Source organism: Peromyscus leucopus, chromosome 1 (assembly GCF_004664715.2).
Source record: "Peromyscus leucopus breed LL Stock chromosome 1, UCI_PerLeu_2.1, whole genome shotgun sequence".
NCBI classification, from domain to species: domain Eukaryota; kingdom Metazoa; phylum Chordata; class Mammalia; order Rodentia; family Cricetidae; genus Peromyscus; species Peromyscus leucopus.
In genome coordinates, this window is record NC_051063.1 from 56,514,942 (window position 1) to 56,542,343 (window position 27,402).

General features: G+C 56.0%; 2 protein-coding genes across 2 annotated transcripts; one reads left to right on the forward strand and one right to left on the reverse strand.

Moving 5' to 3' along the window:
- The first annotated feature begins 319 nt into the window (after positions 1–319).
- Positions 320–12,468, forward strand: Sipa1 (signal-induced proliferation-associated 1). Its single transcript, XM_028855919.2, is given in 17 exon segments — positions 320–422; positions 2,933–3,344; positions 3,347–3,739; positions 4,292–4,419; positions 4,505–4,681; positions 6,922–7,096; positions 7,510–7,613; positions 7,876–8,033; positions 8,138–8,747; positions 9,061–9,335; positions 10,739–10,960; positions 11,064–11,175; positions 11,258–11,366; positions 11,448–11,549; positions 11,636–11,690; positions 11,931–12,009; positions 12,087–12,468. Coding segments are annotated over 16 exon segments (3,129 nt in total). The 5' UTR covers positions 320–422; positions 2,933–3,061; the 3' UTR covers positions 12,234–12,468.
- Positions 12,469–15,542: 3,074 nt separating this feature from the next.
- On the reverse strand, positions 15,543–27,179 carry Rela (RELA proto-oncogene, NF-kB subunit). The gene is made up of 11 exons (XM_028855915.2): positions 26,855–27,179; positions 26,207–26,233; positions 25,964–26,115; positions 25,658–25,806; positions 24,671–24,762; positions 24,229–24,360; positions 23,399–23,503; positions 22,991–23,203; positions 18,261–18,341; positions 18,080–18,151; positions 15,543–16,889 (listed from the first exon to the last, which is right to left on the reverse strand). The coding sequence occupies exons 1-11, from the start codon at positions 26,859–26,861 to the stop codon at positions 16,270–16,272; spliced, it is 1,650 nt and encodes a 549-aa protein (XP_028711748.1). The 5' UTR covers positions 26,862–27,179; the 3' UTR covers positions 15,543–16,269.
- Between the last annotated feature and the right edge of the window lie 223 nt (positions 27,180–27,402).

A 27,402-nucleotide genomic window follows, 5' to 3' on the forward strand; every position in this document is an offset into this window, starting at 1 on the left:
AGCCCTTCAAGTGTGAAATAGTTTCTGGGCCTGAACACCTGCTGTCTGCTGGGCCACAGCTGGACACTAGGTGGCCTCTAGCACTCCGATTGGTCTGGAAAGCCGGTCATTTGTTCCCATTTCTGGGTGAGGACACGGATTGGGCTCCGACCGGGGAGTTAGAAGGGCGGCTGGAGCCTGGGACAGCGCTCTGGGCTTCAGACTGTCCAGGGCTGCCTAAGGCCCTGCCGGAGGTCCCCACCCGCCGTGCTTCCCGCCTTAGACAACTCCCGGGTAGTCCCGCCCTCTCCCACCCCCACCCCTGCCGTACGCCGCCCCCATCCTGGCCCCGCCCCCAGGCGGAGCGGCGGCGCCGGGAGCGGTGAGCGCAGGCAGCGGGACCCTGGTGCGGAAGGCAGCGGCGGCCAGCGGGAACCCAAGAGGTACTGGCGGGATCAGGGAATGGGAGGCACCAGGCTAGAGCTGGATACCCAGCAAAGTGGCTTGGCCGTGGACCCGTGTAGTGTGGGGAGGGACGGGACTGGTCGCTGCTTTCACTGCCGGCACCCCGCTAGCTCCTGCCCCAGTCAGCACGCTCAGAGTTCTGTCTCCTGCTGGCAGCTCCCACTCCCTCCTCGGCACGAGCTGCTGAGTGGAGTCATTGGCTCAGGACTTCTCTGAGCAGCACCTACAACTGCTTCTGCTGCTAAGTATCTTTGGGGTTCCCCATCTTCTGGGGCTCCCCTTCTCCCAGTGTGACCTCTTTCCCAGCCTTTGCAATGCTAGGTCTGGCCTAGGAGGAAACATCTGTAACACTCCCTGGCAACAGAAAGGGGGTCATGACCTCCAGATGTGCTGGGAAACATCCAGCGCCTCCTCCTGGGGCAGCCAGGCCTTCCGGATCTGTGGGGGCGGGGCGCCCCCTTTCCCCCTCAGTGACACAGGCTCCGAGGAATGTCCTGGCCTCAATGGACCTTGTGTGAAGAGTGGGATGGGGGGCAGAGCCCAAGTACACCCCTTAAGGCAGGGCCAGAACAAGAGGCAGCTCATGGGCTGGGCTGCCCACACTCACAGAGGCAGCCATGTGGAGAAGGGCCTTCACAGACCCTCCCTGCTGTTCTCTCTCAACTCGCTACATTGTAGCCTGAGTCCAAGCCTGCATGTGCCCAAAGCTTGGTCCATGGAACTGGGACCTGCATAGTCCACGTGCAAACATAGCTGGCTGGCTTCACCCTCCAAGTTTCCCAGCAGTCTTTTTTGTTTTGTTTTGTTTTTTGAGACCGGGTTTCTCTGTGTAGCTTTGTGCCTTTCCTGGATCTCACTCTATAGACCAGGCTGGTCTCGAACTCACAGAGATCTGCCTGGCTCTGCCTTCCCTGCTCTGCCTCCCGAGTGCTGGGATTAAAGGCTTGCGCCACCACCGCCCGGCTTCCTAGCAGTCTTTGAAGAAAACAAGAAGTTCAGCATCAGGGCTTGTCTTAGGAGAAACCAAGTCAGGAAGAGCCTGAGGAGGAGGAGGTCTTCTCATGTTTGGTTCTGGAGACCCAGCTGAGTGATTCCACCGAGTGGCTCCCCATCCCCTTCTGGCCTAGCCCCACTGATGGCACTGGATGATGTACAAAAACTCACCAACAGATGCCTGCACCCTCACTGAGAGTTCTCATGCCCCTGCCCTGGTGTTGACTCCACACGTTCACCAGAGGTGGGCCTCCGTGTTCTCACCTGCCTAGCCTGCCTTCACCACATTTCCGCACTTAGCAGGTCCCTGGGGCCTTGGGTGTCTCAGCCTTACATCCTGTGGGACCGTGAGCCTGAGACCTCCCCTCTCTCACAAACCGGCCTCCCGCCTACACATACCAGGAGAGGGGGCAGGTACAGCACTGCGGAGCCCTAGAGCAGTGGTTCTCAACCTGTGGGCCGTGACCCCCTCACAGGTCAAATGATCCTTTCACAGGGTCGCATATCAGATATTTACGATTCATAACAGTAGCAAAATTACAGTTATGAGGTAGCAATGAAAATAATGTTATGGTTGGGGTCAGCACACCATGAGGACTGTACTAAAGGGTCGCAGCGCTTGGAAGGTTGAGAACCACTGGGCTAGAGATTCTCAGACCAGGTTCAAATTCTCCTTGGAACGAGGAACTACTTCAGGCAAGCTCATCGTAACCAGGCCTCATTGTGACCTTCTGTCCCGCGGGGTTCGGACCTCCCTGTCCACGTGAGGCCAGGTAGACAGACGTCCCTGGGGTTCTGCCAGCGTTAGGCCTTCCCTTGCTCCCAGGCGTGGGCATAGTAACGCACAGGAGGTTAGTGCTAGGCCTGTCTTTAGACCTGGGTGTCTTGGGTCCCGTGACTGAGCTGTTGTGACCGGAGCACCTTCCTCAGGATATAGGGGCCAAGCCGGGGGAGGGGGGGCTGAGTTGGGGACACTTCCTGTCTTCCCAGCTGCCCCAGGAGTCCCTGTGTCCTTGAGGTATTGAGGCTACGGGAACCAGGGCATTGAGACCAGGTCTTGGGTGCTCAGCTCCTCGGGGACCCTGGAGGAAGTGGGAGGTCCCAGGGAGGAAGGTCTCTGGGGACAGGACGTCCTCCCTTTGTCAAGCGGGCAAGACCCAGACACCAGTGGCTACACTGACTTCCGTCCCAGTGGAAACTGTCTGTCCAGAACTTGGTGGCTTTGACTGTGGAACTAGGCCCAAGGTGTACAGGTGGGAACTGGGAGGCCCTGGTTCCCCCCCTGCTGCCCAGACATTGGGACCCTCAGAGGCAAAGCTGCGCCCCTAGCCTTGTCCAGCGCTAAGCCCGGGAGGGGGCTGGAAACCTCAGCCCCAGGCAGACAAGGAAGTGGCCAGGAAAGCGGAAGCAGCTTTGATGGTACCGGAGGGGGCCGGAAGCCAACGGGGGTTGTGGAAGACTGGGCTGGGGGCCTGAGTTCCTGTTTTCTCCCCAGGCCCATCTGAGCAGCTCCCTCATCCTTCAGGGCAGGAACCAATCACTGAAACCTCAGCCTGCTGGCTGGGCACCAAGGACCCGTGCCCACCAATGCGACCCGGCCCTCAGAGAGTCAGGCCCACAGAGCATGCCCATGTGGGCCGGCGGAGTGGGGAGCCCTCGGCGGGGCATGGCCCCTGCACCCACAGATGACCTCTTTGCCCGGAAGCTGCGCCAGCCCTCCCGACCTCCACTGACACCACATACCTTTGAGCCGAGGCCAGCTCGGGGCCCACTCTTGCGCAGTGGCAGTGATGCCGGCGAAGTTCGGCCCCCTACACCCGCCAGCCCCCGTGCCCGTGCCCACAGCCACGAGGATGCCAGCCGCCCTGCTGCAACCCCCACTCGGCTCTTCGCTGACCCTCTAGCACTTTTGGGTTGCCGGCTGAGGAGCCAGAACCCACCTTCCCACCGGTGCTGGAACCCCGGTGGTTTGCCCACTATGATGTGCAGAGCTTGCTGTTTGACTGGGCCCCACGACCTCGGGGGACAGGAAGCCATACAGAGGCCAGCCCTGGGACCCTGGCCGTAGCTGAGGACCAGACTGCCACCTCAGATCTACTGCTTGGGGCACCTGGCTTTGTGAGCGAGCTTGGCGGTGAGGGCGAGCTAGGGCTGGGTGGACCGGTGTCTCCACCTGTGCCCCCTGCTCTGCCTAATGCGGCTGTGTCGGTCCTGGAGGAGCCACAGACCCGAACCACAGCGTACAGCCTGGAGCACGCCGATCTGGGTGCAGGCTACTACCGGAAGTACTTCTATGGCAAAGGTAAGGAGCAGGCGAGCCGGGGAGAGGCAGGAGAGGGTCTGGGGCAGAGGTCCTGGGGTCTCCAGTGCACACAGGAGGAGGCTCATGGGCTGCCCTTTCTCTGTCAAGTCCCTGGCTGGACCAAGGAGCAGGAGCTGAATTGAGCTCTGATGGCTTTAAGGCCAAGCTCTGGTGTCACCCCTGAAGTCAGGGAGTACCCCTTCCATCTGGTTCATCTTCGTAGGCCAGGGAACGATTTCCTATCTCCATGCCTGTCTGACGAAACCTTGTTCTCGCCATCATCGGGAAAGCAGCTTCAGGGCCCCGAAAGAGAAGTTGAGCTTTGATGGAGCCAGGGCAGCATTTAAACCTGGGAGCCCTTGGGCGATAGTTCCCAGGGGCCGGGACAAGGGTGCTGTGGGTGGGACTGGAAGGGGACGGGAGTAAGCTTTTCTCAGGTTCAGCACTTGGCAAGAAGGAGCCCAGGGTGGTACTTCTGTGGTGGGCGTGGTCGAGACGGTATAGGGCAGTCTGTGAGGCTTGACGGATCACCCCTGCCCACCCCCACCCCAGAACACCAGAACTTCTTTGGGCTGGATGAGGCGCTGGGTCCGGTAGCAGTGAGCCTGCGACGGGAGGAGAGAGAGGGCAGCGGAGGGGGCACCCTACACACCTACCGCGTCATCGTGCGGACCACGCAGGTGGGCTGGGGTCACAGGCTCAGAAGGTGGGCTCCCTCCTCCACAGCCTGGACAGAAACTGAATGTCTCTACATCCCATCCTCAGCTCCGGACCCTCCGTGGCACCATCTCGGAGGACGCGTTGCCCCCTGGTCCCCCAAGGGGCCTATCCCCGAAGAAGCTTCTGGAACACGTGGCTCCACGGCTGAGCCCGACCTGCCTGCGCCTAGGTTCAGCTTCTCCCAAGGTGCCCCGCACGCTGCTTACTCTAGATGAGCAAGTGGTGAGTTCCTAGGAGGAAGGAGGGCTCAGTTTCCGAGGGAGACCAGTCTGAACTCAGCCTGATAGCTCCCAGCTCCCCAACCCTGACCTGGGCACTGACCTCAGGAGAGGTGATCCACCTCTAGCATTTCAGAGAGAAGGGTCAGAGGTCATCTGAGCTTTACTTGACCAAGGAGGGCTTGCTTATAAAGCAGCCATAACTTGTTAGGAATGCAGAATCTGGGGCTGCAGCCCTGGCCTCCTAACTCAGGCTCCACACTTTTTTTTTTTTTAAGACCTAGGTTCTCAGTTCTAGAATACCCTGTCGGACTCACCCTGCCGCTCTGCAATTCCCTCGTCATCCCTGACAGGCCCTGCTTGGTCTCCTCCCCATATGGGAGGCTCACACCTTCCCAGAACTTCCTGTTCCACTTGAGGACGCTCAAGCTAGTTGGAAAGCCTCTACTCTGTGCTGAAAGCTGTCCAGAGGCCCTGACTATCCTGTTGTTTATAAGGGTCATAGAACAAACACATCTCCTATCTTCCCGGTGTCAGGCTCTAGACCAGACGCTGGAACAGGTCCAGATGAGGTGCTGTCCCTGAGTATGGGCAAGAGCTCCTGCCGAAGGACGGAGCAGCAGGGTTTAGAGGCACACAGAGGATGCTGACGGCAACCAGGCCAGGGAACGGTGTTGTCTGGGCAGAGGGATGCAATGCAGGTTTAGAGGTCTGATGCATGTCACGTGATGTTTCGTGTGGGTGGAGGGCTTGTGGAACCAGCATGGGGGAGGCTTTTTTTTGGGGGGGGTGTCTTATAGATATTGGGAGCCACAGAGGGATTCAGAACAGATCTGAGAGGCACAGTGACTCTCTAGCTGCAACATAGACCTAGGCTGGAGGGCAAACAGGCCCAAAGCTGAAGTTGTCCAGGTTAGACGTGGTCATGGTGATAAGGAGGTGACAGTCTAGAGTGGCCAGCCCTTTGTGGCCGACTGAAAGGTGGGAAAGTTGAGATTCCCCCGAGTCTTAGTCCCTGGGAGTTGTGGTTTTTTGTGGGCCCAGGGACTCTTGAGGAGGGACAGAAGGCAGAGAGCAGAGGAGTCATAGTTGAGAGGTCAAGATATTGGAAAGGGCCAGGCCTGGTGATGCACGCCTTTAGTCCCAGCACTCAGGAGGCAGAGGCAGGAGGATCTTTGTGAGTTCCAGGACACTGAGGGCTATGTAGAGAGACTCGTCTCAAGAAGAAAAAGATATTGAAGGGCACCTGGCAGCTGGTGAACCAGACCTGGAGCTTGGGGAAAGGGTCTGGGCTGGAAACTGCCATGGAGGAGGAGGGAATCGTGGAGAGGAACAGAGGTGGAAAACTTCAAGCAAGAAGAGGTTCTTGTCCCCGCAACACCAGGGCCAACAGTGCCAACAGTGCCAGGAGAGGCCATATCTCTGGGCTCTGGGGGGAGCTGGGCCTGGTGGCTTCTGTTGTTTGCTCCCTCCACCTCCCCTAGGGGACAGAAGCCTGGACCCCAGGCATGCTAGGCAGGCCCTCAAACACGGAGGTCAGCTATGAAGGAGGGAGGTGAGCGCTGGGGAGTGGGAGGCGAGATTACATCAATGGGGTCCTATGTCATAGCTCTCTACGATGGGAAGACATTGGGAGAAGAACATGTAGAAAAGCCAGCTGTGGTGGGGTATGCTGTAATCCTAGTATGAGGCAGCTGAGGCAGGAGGATTGCATGAATTCAAAGCCAAGTCTGGGCTACATAGCAAGACTGTTTCAAACAAACAAAAATTCCAGGCACATGACTATAATTCCAGCATTTAGGAGGTACACACAGGAGGATCAGGAGTTCAAGGCCAGCCTTAGCTATATAGTGAGTTCAAGTACAGCCTGGGCTATGTACAAAACTGTATCAAAAAGACAAGGAAAAAGAAGTGGGTATAGGAAGGGGACAGAGATGGCTAAAAACCTCAAAGGTGAGGCTATGTTGGAGTTGAGGGAGAGCGCATTAGAGCCTTGAGTTGAGGAGGATAGTGTGGACATTTGTTAGGAGTGAAGGCATTGTCCATAGGGTCCTTTCTGTGAGGCATCTCTTCTGTCACTGGAAAAGTAAATCCTGCACCCCCTGCCCCCTGAGCACAAGAAGAGGGGCAGGTTTGATAGGCAAAGCCACACAGATGGCAGCCCAGCCCCCAGGCCAGTTGTCACTGTTCCCAGGCACGGCAGAGGTGGGGCTGCATTTGTCTCTGTTGTCCATGCCTCCTCAGCTGAGCTTCCAACGCAAGGTGGGCATCCTGTACTGCCGGGCCGGCCAGGGCTCCGAGGAAGAGATGTACAACAACCAGGAGGCAGGAGCAGCCTTCATGCAGTTCCTCACCTTGCTGGGGGACGTGGTGCGGCTCAAAGGCTTTGAAAGTTACCGGGCCCAGCTGGATACCAAAAGTGAGGCGCTGGGGGTGGGGGGTGGGGCGCGGTTCCGGGGCAGAACTTTGTCAGCATTCCTTAGTGTTGGCCGGGAACTGGGCCTGAGGGTGGGAACTGAGCTGCAGAGTCCAGCTGTGCAGCAGGGATGAGGGGCTGGAAACCCTGATCTCTGAGTTTCCCTCCAAGACCGTTTCTCACTTCTGGGGTTTGTTCTATTTCAGCATCCCTGTCCTGATTCCCCTTCACCCCGGTGTGAGGCTGTAACCTATGGGGGAAGGGAGGGAATTCACCAAGGATGAGGCCCTTGGACTTCATTGCCTGGGCATAAGCTGGTGGCTTGAGAGAAAGACGTGCAGGCAAGGACGACCCGACCCGTTCAAGTCACCCACACGCCCCCTGTTCTCTTTGTGTCCCCAATTGTCTGGATACAGCGGATTCCACAGGCACACACTCGCTCTACACCACCTACCAAGACCACGAGATCATGTTCCACGTGTCCACGATGCTGCCTTACACGCCTAATAACCAGCAGCAGGTGTGAGAGGGGTTGGGACAGGCCCAAACCTTTTGGGAAGCCATGGAGGGTGCTACTTGATTGGCAATATCAGAAGTTTGGCATGAGCTCTGCTGATGCCAACAGCCCTCCCCTCTGGCTGTACCACCTTCCCAAATACCTCCCTCAGGCCTTTACCAGAGGCAGGTGAGGAACTGCTGGTGCCCAGGCTTTGCCATGCCAAAATGAGGAGAGATTTGGGGGTCACAAAGCCCACCTCACATTCCCTGTCTTTATACCTCAGCTCCTGAGGAAGCGTCATATCGGCAATGATATTGTGACCATCGTGTTCCAGGAACCGGGTAGCAAACCTTTCTGTCCCACAACTATCCGCTCGCACTTCCAGCACGTGTTCTTAGTGGTGCGCGCGCATGCTCCCTGCACGCCGCACACTTCCTACAGGTGGGTGCTAGAGTGGTCTCAGGTCTTCTATGGGCACCAATTCTTGGACCATTCCCTGCGCCCTCCTGCCCCTCGTTCCCTTACTACAGCCTTCCTCCACCCAGGGTGGCAGTGAGCCGCACCCAGGACACTCCTGCCTTCGGCCCAGCGCTGCCACGTGGCGGAGGCCCCTTCGCAGCCAATGCCGATTTCCGGGCCTTTCTGTTGGCCAAGGCGCTCAATGGTGAGCAAGCGGCCGGCCACGCACGCCAGTTCCACGCCATGGCCACACGCACACGCCAACAGTACCTGCAAGACCTGGCTACCAATGAAGTGACCACTACATCGCTGGACTCGGCGTCGCGGTTCGGCCTGCCGTCTCTGGGCGGCCGGCGCCGGGCCACCCCTCGGGGCCCAGGCGCTGAGCTGCAGGCGGCGGGCGCTCTGATGTGGGGCGTGCGCGCGGCTCCAGGGGCGCGGGTGGCGGCGGGAGCTGAGACGGGCGGTCCGGAGGGCGCCGAGGTGCCTTGCTTGTTGGGCATCTCGGCAGAGACGCTGGTGCTGGTGGCCCCGCGCGACGGCCGTGTCGTCTTTAACTGTGCCTGTCGCGACGTGTTGGCCTGGACCTTCTCGGAGCACCAGCTCGATCTGTACCACGGGCGCGGGGAGGCGATCACGCTGCGGCTCGACGGGCCCCCGGGGCAAGCGGTGGGCGAAGTTGTGGCACGTCTGCAGGTGAGCTCTGGGGGGGACACTAAGGCCGTGGGGTGTATAAACCCCAAGAGTGGGCACGAGCCTCCCGGGGTCTGGTGCGTGTTGGGGGCGTAGCCCCCTGGAAACCCCGTTAGGCTAGTCGGAGGCGGGAGGGGTAGGTAGGGGCTTGTACCGGAGACTTCTGATCGCAGAGCCGGGGATGCTCAGCTGTCAGGTGGGGCGCTGAGGGGCCCGAGGCGTGCGGTGTTAAGTACGATGAGTCAGGGGTGGGGCCGGGGGCCGGCTCTGGGGAGCCACGCCCCCAGGGGCGCTCTCACCTGCTCCCTTCGCTCAGCTGGTGAGCCGCGGCTGTGAGACCAGAGAACTGGCCCTGCCCCGAGACGGCCAAGGTCGCCTGGGCTTCGAGGTGGATGCGGAGGGCTTTATCACACACGTGGAGCGCTTCACGTTCGCGGAGACCACGGGGCTCCGGCCCGGAGCACGCCTGCTGCGAGTGTGTGGCCAGACGCTGCCCAAGCTGGGGCCAGAAGCTGCTGCCCAGATGCTGCGCTCCGCGCCCAAGGTCTGCGTCACCGTCCTGCCCCCAGACGAGAGCGGCCGGCCGCGAAGGTCAGGGCACCCGGCATGTGGGGAGGTGGGAGGACTCGGCAGCTGGTCCGTTCTGTACCTCCCGCGTCAGCATCGCCAGCATGCTCAAGATGCCACGACTCTGGTGTCTCTGAAGCGTACTTTACTCATCTAGACTGAAACCGATTAAGCCCATGCTTTCCCTGCTCTAAAGGTCAAGTAGCAGCTTCCATCATTTGAAGACATTAGCTCTCCCCTCCATGTGCACACTAATTGATCGTTTACTATTCTGAACCCAGTGTAGGCAAACTTTCCCCACAAAGCCCCAAATAGTGGATATTTTTAGGCTTTTGGAGCTACTTGCTCTCTGCCACAGTAGGAAAATGAATGTGTGGCTGAGCATCCACTAAAACCATAGAGACTGAAATTTCGGGATTTTGTACAGATACTCTTTATCTTGTAAAGATAAAGGTTACTGCTGAAAAATCCAGTGTAAGGTCAAAAAATTCCAAGTGGGAATACATTAAGTCCGGACTGTAATATATTTTTGTTGTTGTTTTTGGTTTGGTTTTGGCTTGTTTGAGACAGGGTTTCTCTGTGTAACAGCCCTGGCTATCCTGGAACTCACTTTGTAGACCAGGCTGGCTTCAAACTTACAGAGATTTGCCTGCCTCTGCCTCCAAATGCTGGGATTAAAGGCACGCAACCCCAAATTAGACTAATTAATTTTTTTTCTTTACTTTCTTTCTTTCTTTTTTTTTTTTTTTTTTTTTTTTTTTTTTCTTTTTTTGGCTTTTCTGAGACAGGGTTTCTCTGTGTAGCTTTGGTGCCTGTCCTGGATCTCACTCTGTAGACCAGGCTGGCCTCGAACTCACAGAGATCCGCCTGGCTCTGCCTCCCGAGTGCTGGGATTAAAGGTGTGCACCACCACTGCCTGGCCTAAAAACTATTCTTAACCGATAAGAGTTTCAAAAACTGGTATGTGTGCTAATAAAAAGAAAGGAAAGAGAAGAGAAAAGCATGGACTGGATTTGGCTCCAGGCACTGCTGTTGGAGACGGCTTGGGCAGGTGTGTGTGTGTGTGTGTGTGTGTGTGTGTGTGTGTGTGTGTTCATTCATATCCCAGAGAATGTATGGACACACCACAGTGCACTGTGGATACTAATCAGTTTACATTACGTTGTTTGAACTCTCACAGCCTACAGTAAAGTCAGCACTGTTAGTACATTTGATAGAAAAATTGATAGGGAAACTGTTTAGGGTACATGGAGCAGAGCAGCCATGTTAGCCTAGGTCTGGGAAGTGCTCTGTCACAGACAACGTTGGTAGGGATGCATGGAGCACTCCTCCTTTGGGAAGCCTCTGGCAGTCTCGGGGTGGTGGGTTTGATGATATGGAGGTGCTGGAGAGGGCTCCCTGATGATGCCCCCACCCTCATCTTCCAGGAGCTTTTCCGAGCTGTACACACTGTCGCTGAAGGAACCCAGCCGCCGTGGGGTCCCAGAGCCAGTACAGGAGGAGGCCATAAAGGTGGTCCTGCTGCCCCCCACAAAGCAGCTGCTGCATTTCTGCCTGCAAGACAGCAGTGGCCCTCCTCCAGGGCCTGGGGACCTGACTGAAGAGAGAACGGAGTTCCTACACAGCCACAACTCCCTGTCACCCCGCAGGTACACCCTCTGGGCTTCCCCTTCTCTGGCCAGCCTTTTAGCACCTGGAGGCACAGCTCAGGACCATGCTGGCTCTCAGTTCTGAGGCACCCTCCCTCCTTAGCTCCCTGTCAGATGAGGCTCCAGTCCTGCCCAACACCACCCCAGACCTCCTCCTTGTCACCACCAACAACCCGTCAGCACCTGGTACTGGCAGAGAGACACCGCCCTCCCAGGTAAGCAGAAACATCTGGAGATGAATTCATCTGGAGCGATGACATTGGGTGTTACAGCCTGGCCATTCCCTTTTGCCCCCAGGACCACTCAGGCAGCCCCAGCAGCCATGAGGACCCCAGTGACTCCGCACCTGAACTGAGGGCCTCCATCCTGCCCAGAACCTTGTCTCTGCGGAATTCCATCAGTAAAAGTGAGTCTGGAGTCAGGGGCAGGCCAGGGGAAGGTAGCCGGTTCTAGGGTCCCCTCTAAGCCTTTCTCCTTTAACTGGCAGTTATGTCGGAAGCTGGCAGCGAGACCCTGGAGGATGAGTGGCGGTCCATCTCAGAGATTGCCTCCACTTGCAACACAATTCTGGAGTCACTGTCCCGAGAGGGTGAGGCCATTAGGGCACAAGGGAGGAGGGCTGGAGTGGGCTTCTTTATCCCTCTCAGACCCGCCCACAGTCTCTCTCTCCCACAGGACAGCCCATCCCAGAGAGCGGAGACCCCAAAGGAGCTCCAAAGTGTGATTCTGAGTAAGGCTTCTACCCTCACGTGGCCCCCTCGTGTGCGCGCGTGTGCGTGTGTGTGTGTGTGTGTGTGTCCCTTCCCTGCCTGTGCACTGGAGTTGAATGTTATCTAGGCTCTGCTTCCACCAATACCTGAAGTCTCAGAAGGCAGAGTTGGGTTTATTCTCAGTCAGGAGTGTGTCTGGGAGGTAACCTGTGGTGCTGGCTCCAAGCTGCTCCTGCTGAACTCTGACCACATGTCCTCAGGCCAGAACCCGGGAGCCTGTCAGAAAAGGTCTCACACCTGGAATCCATGCTCAAGAAGCTCCAGGAGGACCTGCAGAGGGTGAGGAGGGGCCTGGGGTGGACCTGAAGCCCAAGGCTGCCCCAGGAAAGGGTTCCGACTACTGTTCCTCACCCTAGGAGAAGGCAGACAGGGCAGCCCTGGAGGAGGAGGTCCGGAGCCTCAGGCACAACAACCAACGCCTGCTGGCCGAGTCCGAGAATGCTGCCACCCGCCTGCTCCTGGCCTCCAGACAGCTGGGCTCCCCCACCGCTGACCTGGCCTGAAGCTCACCTCGGGCTCTAGTCCGATTCCGGACCTGATTGGAACTGCCTGGCCCTTCAGGGCACCTGGGTCATCCTAGTGAACTTCCTCAGGACTTCCTCCCCGCGCTGAGGCGCGTCTTAGCACTGCCCCCACTTCCCAGCCACTTCGGTGGCGAAAGTGCCCCTACCTGTCCCTGTTTGTAAATATTCTGTAAAGAAAAGGGGACATCAGAGTTTAAAAACAAAACAAAACCTATTTGTGTTTGTTCAAGATACACGGGTGGGGGGGGTTGTCTCCAAGGCCACGTCAAGCTCCCAGGACCAGTAAGAAAGGTCCCAGGAACATTGACTTAGGGCTGGTCGGACCTGGCACCAAGCAGAGGGTGGGAGCCCGGGAGGGTAGGCCACCCCTTCTCCTCTTCATTGATTGGGTTCTCTTGGGAAGTGGGTGGCCATATTCCACATCTGCCTTATTTAGAGCAGGAATGGGAGTAGAGCAAGCCTGCAGGGCAGGGCAAGGAAGGGTGGTGTGTGGCCATGCCTGTGGAGTCCATCGCCCCAGACGGGCCCGATGTCTTCAGTGGCTGAGCTAGAGAGCATCATTGACTCAGGCGTCTGATCACCTCTTGCAGGCCCCACGTTCCAAAGGTGGTGGCTCCTCTCTGTATCGCAGAGGACAGTAGCCCTCAGCCTACTTCTCTCTCTCGCTGGCATGACACCCACCGGTGCTCACCAGGCTGGGCCTTTCCCCTTACCAGCATCATCTGTTCAGACATGGACGTTATCTTAACACTCTGCTTCAGCTGAGGGCCAGACATGGCACCTGCCTCATCAGCCCCTACCCAGGGGTTACTCTGCTGAAACCCAGGCCCTAAATTGGCTTACTCACAGTGGTAGAATAAGCTAGAATAAGTAGCAAAGTGGAGGACAGGAGCAGAAGGAAGGCTTCTTGGAGGAGGTAGTGTGAGGACTGCATTTGGAAAATTGAGTTCACCAGATGTCAGAGGTATTCCAGTAGGACCAGACTAGGGTCCACTGGGCTGAAATTAGGGGACATGAAGGAACCCAGGGTTAAAGAGACTGGAGCTAGGTCAGAAAGGGTCATGAGAAGGTGCACTAGGGATCTGGAATCAGCAGTTCCTGCATGCAAAGGTCACTATCCTTTCCTGGTTGGTGACCAATTTTCTCATTACTGTGATTAAAACATGGGACAAAAACCACTTAAGGAAGGGGGTTTATTTTGGCTCTAGTGTGAGGGGATTCAGTCCACCGTGGTGGAGAAGTCCTGAATGGGAGGAGATCCATACATTGTATCTAGTTAGGAAGCAGGAAAGGAAAGCTGGCTAGCTGAGCTACTTCCTCCTTGCCTTTTTATCTCCTGGGACTCCACTCCATGGAATGGTACCACTCATAATCTCCCACTGGTTAAACTCACTGGGATTCCGGCTCAAACAAGCCAGGCATGTCTTCTAGATGGTCTGAAATCCAGTCAAATTGACAACGAAGCCTAACTGTCACAGGGACTGTAGTGAGCAGCCTCGTGGAGCAGTGTGGAAGGAAGGGAAAAGCCCTGGCCACTCTGGGGATGTGTCTGCAGAGCTCTGGGATCTGACCTTGTGGTGGATGTTTAAAGGGGGAGTGGTAAGGAAGGTCTGGGGGTGAGCTATTTGGCTGCAGGGAGGCCAGTGAGGAAGGAGGCTGTAGCAGCTGTCCCGGAAGCAAGAGACGCTGACAACTGGGAGGAGTGGGCGGATTTCCCTGAACCTCGTGAAAGGCTGGGTGCACGCTGGTGAGGGAAAAGCGGTGATATCCACGATGGTGGCCAAGTTTCTGGCTGGAGCCCCTAGTGGGTGGGAGGGTGATAGTTAAGACAGAGGAAGCAGGAGGTGGTAGACTTGGAGCAGGGCGAGTTTGAATAAAACCGTCCAGTGGCTAGCGCCCAGGGAGGCAGAATCCCGGGCTAGAAACAAAGACTTGGGACGGATGAGCCATTCGTATGGTGAGGTCATTCAGGGAGTGTGGGAAGGGCTAAAAGAGGGCTTCCGGGGGTCACCGGAGGCTACTGCAGGACACTGGGAAAGCCAAGAGCAAGGCACTGCCCAAACTGAGGCTGAGAACCTATACTAAGGACCGCAGCAGGATGCCCTCTCACTCGCGGGGTGCCGCCCCAAGTGCGGCGGCTAACGCCAGTGCCTTCTGTCGTCTGTCGGCTTCTCCAGGGCAAGTTCTGGAGTCTGATCCCAGCTGGAGCTCTGTCCCAGCTGGAGTTGTGTTTAGCCAGGTCCTTGGGTAGTACACCCTTGCTTCAGGCCCGCCCCCTAAGCTTGTGCACCCAGCGTTTATGTAGGAGACCACAGACAGTTGCCCAACACTTGCTGCTCCTCCGCAGGGAGGAGTCTTCACGAGGGCCTGTTGTTCCCAGAGGTCTAACTTTTGCAGCTCGCCCGTCACATACTTAAGTCTCTCAGCACAGGGGTTTCCCCACAAGCACGCCGCCACACCACCCGGGGCTAAGTTCTTGCAGAGCGCGTGCGCATAGACTGGCCCTCTGGCCGGTACCATTAGCTGCTACGCCTGCGCGCAAAACAAAACCGGAAGTGTATCCAGCTTTAGCACAGGAGCCATCGCCTGGTCTTTGTTTAGGTTTCTGGGGCGATAAGTTTTAGAGATCCTCTTGGAACATAGTATCAAAAGGACTGGGGCAGGCTTGAGATTTTTGTTAGTTTGCTTTTTTGAAACAAGGTCTCCCTGTGTAGCCATCACGGGCCTTGAACAGATCTTCCTGCCTTTGCCTCTGGGAAGCTATGATCAAAGGCATGCACCACCAAGCCCAGCTTTTTGGGGGGCGGTGTGGTGGAGTGAACAAGCTGTTCTGAGACAGTGTTGCACATAACTCAGGTTGGTGTCAAACTCAAAGTCCTCGAGATGACCTTGAACTGATCACCTGGGATGCAAAGTAGCTATTTTGTTTCGGCCAAGCTCCTGCCTCAACCTCCCAACTGCTATGCAGGGTTCTTCATCATTCCCAGGGTAATCTCAGCATCATCTCCTTACCAGGCTGTGTCTCTGCTAACATAACACCTGGAGCAAGTGGGATCTCCACCACTGGAAGAGACTTCACCCCACAACTCCTGGGCTCTATCGGGCCTTTTGTGGTAGTAGTGGGAGCCCTGCCCTAGTTGCTACATCTACCAGATGGAACCAAGACTTTCAGGGGGCATCTGCAGGTCCCAGGCCTCTAGACGAGTACAAAGTCACTCAATTCTTTCACCATCGTCAAACCTAAAATGATCAGCAGTGGTCAGTGTTTGCTGAAAGACAGCGACTCTCTTGCCAGCATGGTAACACATTTATTAGTTCAGAGTTAGAAAGAGCAAGAGTCCAATAGCTTTCTCAAAGACCGTCTTGTGGCTGAGCTTCCAGCCCGCCTCCTGACTCCACACAATTTGCCCTGCTATTAAGGCACTTGAGAAAAGGGGGAGCAGGGATGTCTCAGACCAAACTCCCTCAGGATCCTGAAGGTGGCCAGCACTGTCCCACCTGTTCCCCTCAGCCACAGCTCAGCATGGAAAGAGCCGGCGGCGGCGGGGCAGGAGTGCCACAGGAGAGAATCGGCCCTCGTGTGCTGGTGTCAGGCAGCGCCACACAGGGGCTGCTCTTAGGAGCATTGCTTTGCATCAAGGTGTACAGGAATCCATGTTGAGGAAGACACTTGATAATAAGGCTTTATGGCCTTTAGGCCACAGCTCCAGCAAGCCCCCCTCTCTAGGAGAGTGCTAGAACTGGAGGATGGAAGAGAGATTCCAGAGTTCCCTACCAAGGCATGGGAGAAGAGTCAGTCCTCCCAGCTCCATCCAGAGAAGTTAATGCTTCTGCTTAAGCACCTCCAAAAGAGAGTGAGATACTGCCAATAAAAGAATAAAATGTGCCACCCCCAGAAGATATCACCCAAAGAAGTCAGGGGCAGTTGGAGCACGCTCCCCAGAATCAGTAAGTGCTTCGGGAAGGCTCCAATACCCTGAAACCTGGTGCTCTGAGCAGGGCCCGTGTCAGCCCCTTAGGAGCTGATCTGACTCAGAAGAGCTGAGAAGTCCATGTCCGCAATGGAGGAGAAGTCTTCATCCCCTGAGAGGCCATTGGGAAGCCCCGAGGTCCCCAGGGATGTGGGAGCTGGGTCAGGGGGCCTCTGGGACCCTGTCACTAGCCGAGTTATAGCTTCGGGGTACTCCATCAGCATGGGCTCAGCTGTGGGATGAGACATGGACACGCCCTGGTTCAGGAGCTGCTGGAACTCTGAGTTGTCGACAGATGCCAGGTCTGAGAAGACACCCGGGTCTGAGCTGCCGCCAAGCAAGGCCCCCAAGTCGTCATCAGCATCAAACTGCAGATGTAGCAGAGCTTCGGACAGTGTGCCTTCCCCAGCCTGGGTGCTCTTTGGAAGAGGCGGGGCCAGGGTTTGGGGAGGACCTGGGGCTAGAACTGAGACAGGGGCTGGGGGCTGTGCCAGAGCTGGTGCCATGGCAGAGGAGGGGACCAAGGTTTGGGCCAGGACTGGGGCAGAGGAGGGGGCCAGGGACAAGGCCTGGTTCGAGATCTGCCCAGATGGTAACACCATGGGGGAAAACTCCTCAAAGCTGATGGTGCTGAGGGGTGCTGGGAAGGTGTAGGACTGGGGGGCTGGAGAAAAGACAAAGAGGGAAGGGTCAGAAAAAGCACTAGAGACATATCTACCTACCCATCCTCCACACTCAGCCCCTCACGAGAATGCTTAGACTCAGTCCCCTTCTAGGGGATCAAAATCTGACTTGTAGGGTCCACTTCCAAGGGCCACACTGAGGTGTTCCCTGACTACTGGAGTTCACAAAGCTCTCACCCCTGATGTTTAAAGTTCTCCTCACACAATAACTGCAAAAGCAACCGAGAGGACGAGCCCATGGAACCTGGGGTGGTGGTGAGCATGTGCCACTTTCTGAGCCACACTCCAGAACTCACGACCTGTTGTTTCCTTTACTACACTGTGTGTGTGAGAGTGTTTGCCTGCTCTTATGTATGTGCACTGCGTGGATGTGGTGCCCTTGCAGACCTGAAGCGGGCAGTGGCTCCCCTAGAACTGTAGCTGCAGACAGTTGTGAGCTGCCCTGTGGGTGCTGAGAATAGAGCCCAAGTCCTCTGCGAGAGCAGCCAGTGCTCTTAAGCTCTGAACCATTTCTCCAGCCCCATAACTTCTATCTTTGGAGGTGATTTCTTCTTTCTAAATTCAGTCAAGAGCCAAGGGCAGGGACTATCCATTTCCAATGTCTGTATCTCAAGGTATCCAAGTCAGGGTTTATTTAGTCCCTTGGTACTGGGTATTGAATCTAGGGCTTCATGCATGCCAGGCAAGCACTCCACCACTGAGCTATATCCTAGCCCTGCTTTCACTTTTTAACTTGAAACAAGGTTCTTCAAGATGGCCTTGAACTAAACCCTGTAGTCCAGGATGGCCTTGGACCCATGACCTCCTGCCTCACCCTCCTGAGTAGCTGGGACTGCAGGCCGTTAGCACAAGGCCTGGACCTGGCTCAGACTTGAACTGGATTATGGCTGCAGACTTCCATGGACATTAACACCCTCAGGAAATTGCTGGTTACTGTGCCACACTTTCAAAGCCTCAAGTTTATCAACCTGTGTGGAGCCCAAAACTCCACACCTGCACTGCCCCCTGGATGATCCGACAGAACCTCAGGCCTCACCCCTGAAAATCACGGGCCCTAGAGAGGGGAGGCTTCAGAACTCTGCAGGTGAGACCAATGTCTGCTCCAGAAGAACTGCAACTCCAGTCTGAACAAATGTGACCCTCATTCAAGTAGGACAAAGGGATTCCTTACCTGGCTTGGGGACAGTTGCGCTTCGAGAAGGCACAGCAATACGCCGTGGTGGAGGCCGGGGTTCAGTGGGTCCTACAGGACAAAAGCTAGGTCAGCTTTAAGACTCCAGGTGTTTCTCACCTCTCACTGACTCTAGAGCTTGGCCCATCAGCTCAAGCCTCCCCTGGGCTCCTCAGCTCACCACTGAAAGGACTCTTCTTCATGATGCTCTTGAAGGTCTCATAGGTCCTTTTGCGTTTCTCTTCGATTCGGTGGCGGTCATCTGGGAAAACAATATGGACGGTAGGGTTTACGCTCCTTAGCTGGGCTCCAGTTCTCCCTGGGGCCCTTTCAGGAGGGCAGTAGGGTCATCTTCTCCTAAGACCTATTCTCCCAATAATTAAGAAGGGATGTGTGACTTTCTGAGAAGGGTCTGAATGGATCTCCCTGCCCCCCTTTGGTTTTTTGGAGACAGATTCTCATTATATAGCCCTGGCTGTTTTGGAACTCATGATGTAGACTAGGCTGACTTCAAACTCTGAAATTCACCTGCCTTTGCTTCCAGAGTGCTGCGATTAAGGCCTGCATCACCACAACCAGCTTTGTTGGTTGAATCTTGGCCCCTGGGTGATGCTAAGTAAGGGATCGATGCCCCAGGGCACAAGAGGCTGCAGCTCACCTATCATCCCCTGTGCTGCTCACCTAAGGATCCACCCAGGCCTAGAGGGCAAGAGTGTACTGAGCATCGCAGTCAGCCCAAGACTTCCACAGACTCATCTCAGGTAAAGGCTCCAGCCTTCAGCTTGAAGCTTTCAGAACTGCCTAGAGCACCTCAGTTTCTTTCCTCCAAAGTGAACTTCATCACCTCATGTCACACAATGAGTTCTTTTTCCTGTGTCCCCCTTGTCTGTCCTGGCACCCAAACTGGAAACTGGAATTATCCTGACCATTATCTTTCCTTTTACTCCAATACTACCCCGACACAACTTGCCAAGCACATCCTCTGCTGGCTTTCCTCCTAGCCACTGGAGATGGGTAAACACAAGAGGCTTAATCCTCAAAAACATGACCTTACAGAGTGCCAGGATGCCCATTCTAACCTTTGGGCTAGTGAGCTGGCTCAGCAGATAAAGGCGAGTTCAGTCTCTAGGACACCATGGTGGAAGGAGAAAACTAAAAACTGACTCCCACAAGTTGTTCTCTGATCTCCACCTGCATGATTTCCACACATGCAAATAAATAAAAGGTAAAAATAAACGAATAAATAAAATTTAAAAAGTGTTGCCAGGTGTGGCAGCACATATATTCAAAGGTTGGCAGATCTCTGCAAATTCAAGGCTAGCCTTGTCTACATAGCAAGTTCCAAGGAAGTCAGGACTGCATAGCGAGATTCTGCTTCAAAACAAAACAAAGCAAAAAGCCAAGAGTGCCAAGGATGCTCACACCCATGAACAAGATAAGGAGCAGCCCTGGAGGTGAAGTTGGGAGGTCTGACAGAGGTGCTCAGGGAAGACAGGTGGTGTGAGATGGTCATGAACGCTCAAGCCAAGCATTCCAAGCAGAGGCCATGGCAACACACACATCCTAAGGTGAAGCCGCTTGGTGTCTGTCACAGGCAAAAAGGCCATGGTGCCGAAGGGTGACCTAGGAGGACAGCGATAGACGTGATCTTCACCTTTGCCATACCCTCCACAAGGCACACACTCCGTCTTCTTTTCCTGAACCACTGCACTGTCTTCCAAAATGGCCTCCCAGCCTCAGCGTGTCCCCCCCCCCCCCCCCCCCCCCCCCGCAAGACAGGGTTTCTCTGTGTATCCCTGGCCGCCTTAGAATTCCCTCTGTAGACCAGACTCCCAAGTGCTGGGATTAAAGGCATTCGCCACCACTGCCCGTCAGTCCCAGATTTTTAAAAACTAATTTATGGAGGCTGGAGAGATGGCTCAGTGGTTAGGAGCACTGGCTGCTCTTCCAGAGGTCCTGAGTTCAATTCCCAGCAACCACATGGTGGCTCACAACCATCTAGAATGAGATCTGATGCCCTCTTCTGACAAGCAGGCATACATGCAAATAGAGCACTCATATACATAAAATACATAAATAAATCTTTTAAAACAATTAGCTGGGTGGTGGTGGCGGCGGCGCGGCAGCGCACGCCTTTAATCCCAGCACTCGGGAGGCAGAGGCAGACAGATCTCTGAGTTCAAGGTCAGCCTGGGATACAGAGCAAGTTCCAGGACAGCCAGGGTTGCACAGAGAAACCCTGTCTCAAAACAAACAAACAAAACCACTAATTTATTATGTTGTGTGTGTGTGTGTGTGTGTGTGTGTGTGTGTGTGTGTGTGTGTGTGTACCACAGCAAGAGTGAGGTCAGAGGACAACTTGAGAGTCAATTATCTCCTTTTACCATGTGGATCAAACTCAGGCCATCAGGCTTAGCGGCACGTGTCTTTACTCAGAGCCATATTGTCAGCGCTCTTCTTTTTTGAGACAAGATCTCATGTAGCTTTGGCTGGCCTCAAACTTACTATGTAGTCAAGGATGATGACCTTGAATTCTGATCCTCCTGCTTCCACCCCCCAGTGCTGGGATTACCAGTGTGTAGCACCATCCCTGGTTTAAGTGATACGTGGGATTGAATTCAAGTTAACTGGAATGACAGACGACCCTCTATCAACTGAGCTATGGCCCCGCCCCAAGTCTCTCCATCTCTAACACTCTGCTCAGAGAAGCCAGACTAAGCCTCCAGCTCAGCTCATGTCAAGTCTCTTCCCTGGGGCTTTCAGAATGAACCCCAGATGCAGCTAAGCCTAACAAGACCACCCTTTGTCTGGGCTTGCTCACTGCCTGAAGATAGCTCCCACCACAGATGTCTCTGAATAGGCTGTGTACTCCCCAACATCCCTGTCCTTCCAGGACTAGGCCACTGACCTGAAGAACACACCTCAGGTCCTTCTCCCAGGTAAACGCCACCTCCTCATCTTCAGCTCCCTGCCCCTGCACTTCCTTAGCATGCGAACACATCCCCATTTGGTGTGTCATTTAGACCTCTACCTGTCTACTAAGCTTGTGAAGGGCAGGGAATTTGTCTCATTTATAAAAACAAAACAGCAGAGCCTGGTGGCGCACACCTTTGATCCCAGCACTCAGGAGACAGAGGCAGGGGGATCTCTGTGAGTTGGAGGCCAGCCTAGTCTACAGAGTGAGTTCCAGGACAGCTAGAGCAACACAGAGAAACCCTGTCTCGAAAAAACAAAAACACAGCCCCCCCCCCATTTAGTTATTTACTGTCTGTGTATGGTTTTGCCGGCATGTGTGTCTGTGCACCATGTGCATGCCGGGTGCCCTCGAAGCCCTGGGACTGGAGTTACAGTGGTTGTGGGCTGCCATGTGGGTGCTGGGAATTGAACCCGGGTCCCCTGGAAGAGCAGCCGGTGCTCTCAGCCACTGAGCCCTCTGCAGCCCCGTCCCGTTGGTTTTTTCATGTAGAGCACAAGACATGGGCCCTGACTGTGCTCTAAGCCTCGAGCCAAATGAAGCTGGGTTACGTGGTAGTGGCAGGGACACAGGTGGCTCCAAGTCCACAAGCCAAGTGACCTTGGTCCAGATGCACCCAGCCTCTACTGCTAGGGAGTTCCGTTCACTCTGTCCCCTCAGAAGGTGACGAGAGGCTAAGGTCAAGTCACTTAAGGAGCTGCTCCCCGCAAGGGCAGATGCAGTGGGCAGGGCTGAGTAAGCTGGGTGCCACAACTAAAGGAGGGAGGAAAGGGACCCTGACTACAATTCCACGTCGCTAACAGTGGGGACAATCTTAAGACACGCTGTTGGCAAATCTGTCATTGTATGGACACCTATTTTACTATTACATTTATTTATGTGTGTGGTACCTGACGTGTTCATGCAGATGTATGCATGTGTGTGCAGACGGGTACATGAGCGTGCCAAGGCTCAATACTGACTGTCTTCCTCTACACCTTATTCCACTCAACACCTTATTTTTTGTTTTCAGACACAGGGTTTCTCTGTGTAGCTTTCTGCCTGTTTGTAGTGTGTACACCACATGCTGCCTAGTGCCTGCAGAGTTCAGAAGAGGGTCAGATCCCCTGGAACGAGACATGGATGGCTGAGAGCCACCATGTGGGTCCTGGGAGTAAAGCCTGGCTTCTCTGGAAGAACAGCAAATGCTCTTAACCACTGAGCCACCTCTCTAGTGCCACCCACCTGATTGATTGATTGATTGATTGAATGAATGATTGATTGATTGATTGATTTGAGACAATATCTCACTATATAGCCCTGACTGGCCTGGAACTTGTTATGTAGACCAGGTTGGCCACAAACTCACAGAGATCTGCCTGTCTTTGCCTCCCAAGTGCTAGGATTAAAGGGATTCACTGCCATGTCCAGCCCACTTTATCTTTTGAGCCAGGACCTCTCACTGAATCTGGATCACCTTGATTCAGCAAGGCTGCCTGGCCAAGTAGTTCTAGCAGTCTGTCTGTGTCCACACCATCCACATACTCGTTATACATGCTTGCTGGAGCACCCAGCTAATTATATGAACATCTTAAAGTACACTTACACAGACTAAGACACTTACATCACTAGACAATGTAGTCCTCCCCACACCCACAAGACAGGGTTTTTCTCTGTGTAGCCCTGGCTGTCCTGGAACTCACTCTATAGACCAGGCTGGCCTCGAACTCAGAGATCCATTTGCCTCTGCCTCCCAAGAGCTGGGATTAAAGGCGTGCGCCACCACTGCCCGTGCAGTCTTATGTGACCACCATGGTATGTATGGTTTGACTTTGACAGAAACACTATGTGCAATGAACACAGGATGCATAAATCCTAAGTGTGGTTCTGGACATCCAGCCTGGTCTTCTCCCAGCCGTGGTACAGAAGCCTTGGCACTGCCCTCCCTAGCTTCACACCTGTGTCTGGCAGGTACTGGAACTCCATGGGCTCACTGAGCTCCCGATCAGAGGGCCGCCGAAGCTGCATGGAGACACGCACGGGAGCCTGCAGGCTAGGGTCAGCATATGGAGGCGTTCGGAACACAATGGCCACTTGCCGGTGCACATCAGCTTGAGAAAAGGAGCCTCGTGCCTCCCAGCCTGGTCCGGTGAAATACACCTCGATGTCTTCTGCAGGAAACAGCAGCAGTATGGATCAGTGTGTCCGAACCCCAACAGACCTCGGTCCCCAACTCCTGATACATTTTCCCCGAGACACCACCCTGCTTCCCCTGAAGCCACTGAGAGTCCTGGCACTCGTCACCCTACTCAGCCTCCCCCCCCACTCCCCCCGGGGGGGGGGCGGGGGCAGAGCCCAGTGCGTACCTTTCTGCACCTTGTCACACAGCAAGAAGATCTCATCCCCGCCAAGGCAGCTCCCAGAGTTTCGGTTTACTCGGCAGATCTTGAGCTCAGCGGTGTTGGGGGCGCCTGAGAATGGGACAAGGAAGGAAACCCTGAGCCATCAGAGGTCTCCAGCCTACCCCACAGGAGAGGTGACAGCCATGCCCAGCCAGCTCTGTGCAGCTCGCTCACCACACTCTGCAGACCACTCCACCTGCTCTTCACCTCCACCAATTCAAAAACTATCTCCCTGCTGTGGGGGCACGGCTTTAGAAAGAGGGACACAGCAACACAGACCGGACAGCCCAGAGGAAACAGTCTGACCACCCCTTGTCTCCCTCCAGCCAACCAAGCATATTTCCAGCTTTTGCTTCATCCCTCCTCACTCCCAGTTTGTACTGGTTTCCAGTCCTTGGGGCTCCAGAGCCCCTCTGTTTTCATTTACCCTGCTGCTTGTTAACGACTGCAATCCATCAGCCCAGGTCATCTGTCAGCTTCCTGTGAGCTGTTACTGTTGAATTATCACTGTCTAGCATTATCTGGTTCCTGGGAGTTTGCTTCCTAAAGTCCTGAGCACAGTTCCTGGCACACTAGCATCTCAACGCAAGATAAGGAAAACAGCCGCTCCCCATCAGGGCATCCTGGAGGCTTCCAATGGAGGGCAGCTCTGGGTCTTCTCTGCCCTGTCCCCTGCCAGCATAACTGGATGACTAAAGGGAAGCCAGAGCTCTTCTCGCACGCCACACCCACCCACCCCAGCCTCCTTTCTCTTCCCAGGCCCCCCTTCCCCCTCACTGTAGCTGGCCACTCACGGTTATCAAAAATCGGATGAGAGAGGACAGGTGTCAGGCGGAGGGGCCTGCCTGCTGGGTCCCGCACTGTCACCTGGAAGCAGAGGCGCACTGCATTCAGGTCATAGTCCCCACGCTGCTCCTCTATGGGAACTGTCAGAAAAACAAGGAGTCAGGGCGGGCAGGCAGTTCTAAGGGAAGAGGAGACACGTAAGACACAAGGCTTGGAGAGGAAGACAAACTGTAGACCCGTCCATCACTGGCTCCACTGCAACCCGGAAGGCAGGACCCTCTCTAGGCCTGACTCTCCATGGTAAAATGTGAGCGTGTACCAACCACACTGGCACCGAGATTCCACTTAACTGTCTGTCTGGCCACGGAGGCAGGTGAGTGCCAGAGGCCCTGGGAAGGTGATGGGGATGCGTGTACCCCAGGTAGGCCTATGTCTTTGCTTTGCTCCTACCTTGAAAGGGGTTGTTGTTGGTCTGGATGCGCTGGCTGATGGCTTGCTCCAGGTCTCGCTTCTTCACACACTGGATCCCCAGGTTCTGGAAGCTATGGTGTCTCGGGCATCAGTTTACTGCCTTCGGCAAAGCCCCTTCCTCCTTTCCCCCTCCCCAGGTCCAGGTCTAGGTTTTGCACCCTCTATCAGCTTCCCACTGCGCTGCGATGAAACCCACTCCTTACCGCTGGCCAGCCTCTGTGGGACCCAGCCCATCAAGTCCCTCAGCCACAGGGGCGTCTTTTCCCACTCCTAAGCACACTATACTCATTCCCTCCTCAAGGTCACTGCATTTCTTTCTTGTGCATGGAATGTTCTTTTCGACTCGTCTGGTTTTTCTCATCACTTAAGTGTTAGCAGAAAGGCCTTCTGTAACCTTCCAACCCTAGTCATGAGACCAACAGCAGGACATGGTGGTACCTGCCTGTTATCCTTGGAGTTGGGAGGAAGAGGCAGGTGAAATCTAGTGAGTTCAAGGCCAGCTTGGGCTATATGAGACTGTCTCCAAGTAATGAGGCCATCCTCCTCCTTCCAATTTATTACTGTGTTTTCTTTTCATCACAGAAATGATTATTCTCTAGTGGTATCTTGTCTATCTGTTTGTACAATTATTTATCACCTGGTTTTGCCAGCTGGTATTTAGGCTCCAGGAGAGTCCGTTATGGATATCTTCCTCATACAGACACTAAGAGACTGGCCTGTCTAGCCACAAGGGTCTGTGGCTCCAAGGTGATAAGGTGATCCTTATCCCATGGAGTTCCTGTCTGTCAAAGAATTTAAGACAAAGGAGACCTGTCTGCAGAGCCAGGAACAGAGAGAGCAAGGACTCAGAGCTCTGCCTGTGTCTAGAAAGGGGTAACACTGTAACAGTTGCCTGTCCCTCTGCCTGCTCCTACCCTGCCTCCGATCCCCTGACCTCACCCCAGCCCTGGCCTGGAAAGAACTCACCTGTGGATGCAGCGGTCTGGGCAGAGTTCAGCCTCATAGAAGCCATCCCGGCAGTCTTTCCCCACGAGTTCGTGTGGATGCGGCCGGTGAGGTGGGTCCTTGGTGACCAGAGAGATGCGCACTGTCCCTGGTCCCGTGTAACCATTGATCTGTCCAAAGTACAGAGTACTCTAGGGGCCAGGAATCCCAAACCTGGCTCCTAGACACAGGGCACGGCAGCAGGGAGGCAAGTCTGCCGGGCGGGTGGCTCCACCGTGCCTTCCTCCACATCAGCGCCCAGCTCAGCCCCCGGGGGCTGGTGCCTACCTTGATGGTGGGGTGCGTCTTGGTGGTATCTGTGCTCCTCTCACCGGGAATGCTGCCTGCCGAGCGACCCTCGCACTTGTAGCGGAACCGCATGCCCCGCTGCTTGGGCTGCTCGATGATCTCCACATAGGGCCCAGAAGCCTGGGCTGGCTCTGTGGGTGACAAAGCGGGCCATCAGGTGCTGCCCCCACGCCCCCCACTCCAGGTCAGCCCCTATCCACTGAGGAAGGATGGCCCACTCACCTGAGGGGAAGATGAGGGGAAATAGATCTGAAAAGGAAAGGCGCGTTGTCAGTAAAACTCCATTGCCCGCCCATCCCCACCAGGGAAGGCGTGAGAGAGCCAAGCTCCCTCCCAAGGAAACTGAGTCAAGACCCCACAGCCTGCCTTGAATGGGGCCCGGTAAAGACGGCAGCATCCCTCTACTAGAGAAAAGAGGGCAGGGAGGCATGCCCTCTGCCCAGGGAAACTGAGTCAATGCCTGTTTTACGTTCATAAGGGACACTGAGGAAGGGCACTAGCCCTCTCTCTTCTTCAGGGGACACTGAGTCAGACACTTTCTCCCTTACAAGGAAAGGAAGCCAGAGCTAATCGCATCGACACGGAGTGGGGGGGGGGGGGGGTGGGGGGCGCCGAGGAAACTGAGTCAAAATCCACCCGCACGCCCACCCAGGAAGGACACCGAGTCAGGCAAGTCGCCCTCCACGGAGAGGGGTAACCGAGTCAGACCCCTCGCAGCCCGCCCCGCCCCGCGCCACCATCCGGCCCGAGGCTCCCTGCGCAGCACCCCGCGGCGCAGAAAGGGGCGGAAGACGGCGCGGGGGGGGGGCTCCGGCCGCGGGCCCCGGGGCTCGAGGACAGCCACCCCGCGGGGCCAGAGGGCCGCCTCACCTTCCATGGCCGGGGTCCCGGGGGCGGGGCCGGGGTCGCAGCTCAGCCCGGGGCGCGCTAAAGCGAAGCCATTCGCCAGAGGCGGAAATGCGCGGCGCGCGCCCGCCGTCGCGTCACTGCCCGGAATCCGGCCGCGCCTGCGCGCTGCGCTGCCGCCACCGCCGCGCGTGGGGGCCGCGAGCAGGTCGCGCGGGGCTCGGGAGGTGTGCGGCGCTCAGGCGGGGACACCGGGGCGCGGAGGGAGGGCGGGCGCCGAGGCGATTCGTCCCGAGGCCCGCCCGGCTGCAGGCCGCTCCGGGGCAGCGCAGCGCAGCGTAGCGCAGCTCGCTCGGGGTCCCGGCCCCGCCTGGAGGGCGGGCCCGCGATTACTCACTCTGTTTTTAGGGGATTTCGGGTCCCGTTCCCCGCCCCGCTCTGATCGCAGACGTTTGGTGATGTCACCCAGGCCGGCTCTGGAGCAGAGCCAGGGCTGCTGGCAGGCTGCGGCCCTTCGCCGTGAGCAGGGAGAGGCCCGGGCCTGCTGCGCCCGCAGAGGCCGGTGACTGAAT

Bases quoted from the DNA above. Each gene is read 5' to 3' on its own strand.
- Rela (XM_028855915.2), bottom strand. The intron at 23,504-24,228 runs GTGAGTGGCCAG...TCCCATTCTCAG, and splicing joins TCATCCGATTTTTGATAACC to GCGCCCCCAACACCGCTGAG. The intron at 18,342-22,990 runs GTGTGAAGCTAG...TTGTTTTCCCAG, and splicing joins CCAGTACCTGCCAGACACAG to ATGACCGCCACCGAATCGAA.